At 36.5% G+C, this 4721-nt stretch overlaps 1 protein-coding gene across 8 annotated transcripts in view; it reads left to right on the top strand.

Annotated features, from left to right (window-relative positions):
• The window catches only part of HECW1 (HECT, C2 and WW domain containing E3 ubiquitin protein ligase 1), a 116225-nt gene that overhangs the window by 77078 nt on the left and 34426 nt on the right, over window positions 1-4721 (top strand). For all 8 annotated transcript variants that reach the window (XM_014543558.1, XM_014543556.1, XM_014543560.1 and 5 more), the window contains one exon: window positions 2329-2436. In XM_014543558.1, the coding sequence (XP_014399044.1) occupies window positions 2329-2436 (108 nt within the window). The remainder of the gene's footprint in view (window positions 1-2328; window positions 2437-4721) is intronic.

Genomic DNA, 4721 nt, shown 5'->3' on the forward strand with positions numbered 1-4721 from the left:
AACTTGGTCTTGGTGAATAATATTTCTAATATATTGCTGGATCCTATTTGCTTATATTTTGTAGAGGATCTTGCCATGTATGTTCAAGGGATATTGGCATGTAATTTTCTTTCTTTGTAGTGTCTTCTTCTGGTTTTGGAATTAGGATAATGCTGGCCTCATAAAAGAGCTTGGAAGTCTTCCCTCCTCTTGAGTTTTGTTGGAATAGCTTGTGAAGGATTGGTGTTAGTTCTTCTTTGAGTATTTGATAAAACTTCCCTGTGAAGCCATCCAGTCCACAGCTTTTGTCTGCCAGAAGTTTTTTTTTATTACTGCTTCAATTTTATTAGTTGTTATTGGTCTATTCGGGTTTTCTGATTCTTCCTAATTGGGTTTTAGAAGAGTGTATGTTCCTAGGAATTTGTCCATTTTGCCCAGGTTGTCCAATTTGTTGTTTGTAATATTTTCTTACAATCCTTTGTATTTCTGTGGTATCAGTTGTTATTTTACCTCTTGTTTCTGATGTTATTTATTTGTGGCTTCTTTGTCTCTTGATAAATCTGCCTACATGTTCATCATTCTTGTTTATCTTTTCAAAGAACCAGCTCTTGGTTTCATTGATCTTTTGTATTGTTTTTTTAGTCTCTATGTCATTTATTTCTGCTCTGATATTTATTATAGCCTTCCTTCTACCTATTATGGGCTTTTTCTCTTGTTCTCCTTGTAATTCTTTTAGTTGTAGGGTTATATAGTTTATTAGAGATTTTTCTTGTTTCTTGAGGTAGGCCTGTAATGCTATGAACTTCCCTCTCAGGACTGCTTTTGCTGTGATCCATAGATTTGGGGTTGTTTTGTGTTCATTTTTATTTGTTTCCAGGAAGTTTTTCATTTCTTCCTTGATCTCATTGCTAACCCATTTATTGTTTAATAACGTGCTATTTAGCCTCCATGTGTTTGAAATATTTTGAGTGTTTTTAGTGTAGATGATTTCTAGTTTCATGCCTTTATGAGCTAAAAAGATGTTTCATATGATTTCAATCTTCTTGAACTGGTAGAGACTTATTTTGTATCCTAACATGTGGTCTATTTTTTAGAATGTTCCATGTGCACTTGAAAAGAATGTATATTGTGCATCTTTTGGGTGAAATGTTCTGTAAATATCAATTCAGTTCATCTGATGTACTGTGTCATTTAGAGTCAATGTTTTCTTGTTGGTTTTTCATCTGGAAGATGTATCCAGTGATGTCTATTGAGTGTTAATGTCCCCAACTATGACTGCATTGCTGTCAATCTCTCCCATAAAGTACTCCAAGAGCTTTTTTATATATTTAGGTGCTCCTATATTGGGTGCGTTTTTAAAAGTTATATACTCTTGTTATATCAATCACTTTAGTATTATGTTATGGCCTTCTTTGTCTCTTGTTATGGCCTTTGCATTGAAGTCTATTTTGTCAGATCTAAATATTGCTACCCTTGCATTTTTTTCATTTCCATTTTCATGGAAAATGTTTTCCATCTCTTCACTTTTATCCTGTGTGAGTCTTTTGTTCTGAGGTGGCTCTATTGTAGACAACATATATTGGGTCATGTTTTCTTATCCATTCAGCTACCCTATTCTTTTGATTGGAGCATTCAATTCATTTACATTTAAGGCTATTATTGTTAGGTACTTATTTATTGCCGTGGTGCTCCAGGCTAGGGAGTCAGGCATAGAGTTGAAACACCACATTTGTAAGGGGGGACCATTGTAACTGAGATATCTTCCCAAGTTCTCAGCCACCACAAATGGGTATGGGGCCAGGCCTTTTAGAGTCTCCACCCTTCCTACCAGTTTTTAGGTGGCTTCTGTAAATCCTTGGTTGTAAGACATGTTCAGCTAATCTTCAGTTAGTTATTCAGGTTAATTGTTCTATAATTTAGTTGTAATTCCAGTTCGAACCTGGGAGGAGATGAGTGAAACTTCCACCTACTCTACTGCCATCTTTTTCCCGCCTAGGAGGAAGATTCCACACTGAGATTTCATGCATATAAGAGTTTTCAAAAGTAAAATAAACTACCATAAAAGCAATTATAGTTTTGTTTTTGTAGTTGTTCAAGAACCAGCTAGATGATAATTTACCAAGAGTATTGTGAAATGAGAAGAGAGTTCTACATTAAAAAGGGGCTTGTCCAGAGGATACCTCTGGATACTGATTCTGTGATTCTCTGTGAGTTCTCTGATTCTATGATTCCAGATGCTTTTTTCTCCATTGTTCTGGAGATGACATTAATATCCTTTGCTCTTTTATTCCCATATATATGCTATTGGCTGATATGTTTCTCTACTCTCTTTCTTTCTTGGGAATATAGATGAGGTATTGTCGGAAAACTTTCTGGACTATAAGAACCGTGGAGTCAATGGTTCTCATCGGGGCCAGATCATCTGGAAGATTGATGCCAGCTCTTACTTTGTGGAACGTGAGTACTTTTCCCATTAACAGGATGAAGCAGAATTCAACTGCTTTGTTCTTTGTACTGTTGTATTGTCTGCACTTAGAAAGATGCCATGTGAAAGGGAGACATAGAGTTGATGAGATGATATACTAGTGAGTAAGGTACAATAGTTGGGTAACACCCATACAAAATAACCCAGAGGGCCACTCCTTTAATTTCAAGGAAAATTTTTGTTCACGTTCATTCATCAGCCTCTGGACTCAGGACCTTATGGCTCACATCCCTTAATTTTTGTTTCATGACTCCTCTAGCTGCTCTTCAACTTTGTGATAGTTGCCCCTTCTGTATCCTCTTATCCAGTTTTGGCTTTGCTTGACCCAACCCTTCAAGGCTCCTTGCTCATGGCTCCTACATGTTGTTCCACTTTTCCTAAGGATGAGGATGATATATTATTACAGCCAACCTGGTTCTTTGGTTTCTGATCTACTGACATTTCTGAATGTGTAAACTTGTCATCATGTATCTTATTTTCTAAAAGTTCCTGCTTTCATTGAAAATAAATCATTTTCACAGTATGGAAGGATGTTTTTCATAGGATCCCATACTGGTATATTTCCCATTGCATGAGGGGCTATCTATATGGATCTAGTGTTTGCCAGATGAAGTAATGCACAGATTACCTTTAATCTACAACTCCTTTCCCCTATTTGGATAATGAGAGTGCTAACTACACAAATCCATTCATGCATTATCTTGTTCATAGTTGGTATTCATTCCCTATAACACTTCTGAAGGAAATGAATAGTTTATTCTTCCAACTGCCCAGTGCTCAGAGGAAATGATACATGGCCAGGAACCTAAAGTTATCTGTTATCATTTGATTGTGGTTCAAGATATACTACATCCTCTAGAATGTTTTGCTTCCATTTATATTTACTCTTATTTTCATTCATTCAATCAATGAACATTTTGTGAGACCCACTATATCAGGGGTCCTCAAACTACGGCCCGCGGGCCACATGCAAATACAAATATTGTATTTGTTCCCGTTTTGTTTTTTTACTTCAAAATAAGATATGTGCAGTGTGCATAGGAATTTGTTCATAGTTTTTTTTTAAACTATAGTCCGGCCCTCCAACGGTCTGAGGGACAATGAACTGGCCCCCTGTTTAAAAAGTTTGAGGACCCCTGCACTATATTCTAAAGACTAGAGATTTGATGATAAAAGACCTGTGTCTGCCCTCTGGAAACTTATGGTGTCTCTACTTCTAGAAAGGACACAATTTCTCCCTGCTTTTTTGCATTTGCACATGCAGAAAGAGGTAGACTATCAAGAGATTTGATACTATCGGATGTAGAGAGGACATGATTTTATGGGATGAAGTTGCTGGCCCTGGATTTTGAATTAGACATAATGAAATTCCCAGTAAGAGATTTCCTTTTATTAATAGTTACCTCCCTGACTCTAGTTTTTCTCCTCTCTAATTCATCTTGCACACTGGTGCCAGATAAACTGCCTTTAACCCAATTCTACTACCATCTGCCCAAAAGCCTCATGGCTCTGCTTTCTTATTGCATCAGCTGAAACTTCTCTGCCTAGTTGCCAAGCCCCAAGAAAACAACCCTCAACCCTACTTCATATGTTTTAATACCAGTATCTTCCCCCGTTCCACAGATAGCATCATTGATTATAAAGAAGGTGGGTGGATTTGATTTGAGGATAAAGATAGGCCTCAGCTAGTGGTACCCAATAGGGCTTCCCAAATGCCAGTAAGAGCAAAAGGGTAAAAACTTCATTAGCCATGAATATTAGACATAATAGTTGACTATATGCCCCAGTCTACATTCAGAGTTTAGTGGAAGAGTCCTTCCTTATTACATACCTATTTTTCTTTTGCAGGGAGTTTTAACTAATTGAGAAATAGACACAATTTAGTGTTAAAATACAGTATCAGTGTAAAATGATTCAAGCATGAGCAAAACTTTCAGCTTTTTATCTTTCTAGCACAAGGAAATAAAATATAAAGGATAATATTGCTCTCATGACTGTTTTTTTCATTCTGTATCTGTCAATGTGTAAAAGGTGAATTTGTATAGAAGTTAATCTATCAATAGTGCTATTCTTTTCAAGGCAGTTTTTACAAGGTTTCTGTGACATACAGAACATTTCCTATATATTCATCTCAAATAACAAATCATCCTATCTAATAATAGACAAACATGGTAATTGACCATATCTTCGCTATGCCTCCCATTGGCTAATCAGGGTGATATGCAAATTAACCGCCAACAAAGATGGTGGCTAATTT

This window comes from Myotis brandtii, unplaced genomic scaffold (assembly GCF_000412655.1).
Source record: "Myotis brandtii unplaced genomic scaffold, ASM41265v1 scaffold3280, whole genome shotgun sequence".
Lineage (NCBI taxonomy): Eukaryota > Metazoa > Chordata > Mammalia > Chiroptera > Vespertilionidae > Myotis > Myotis brandtii.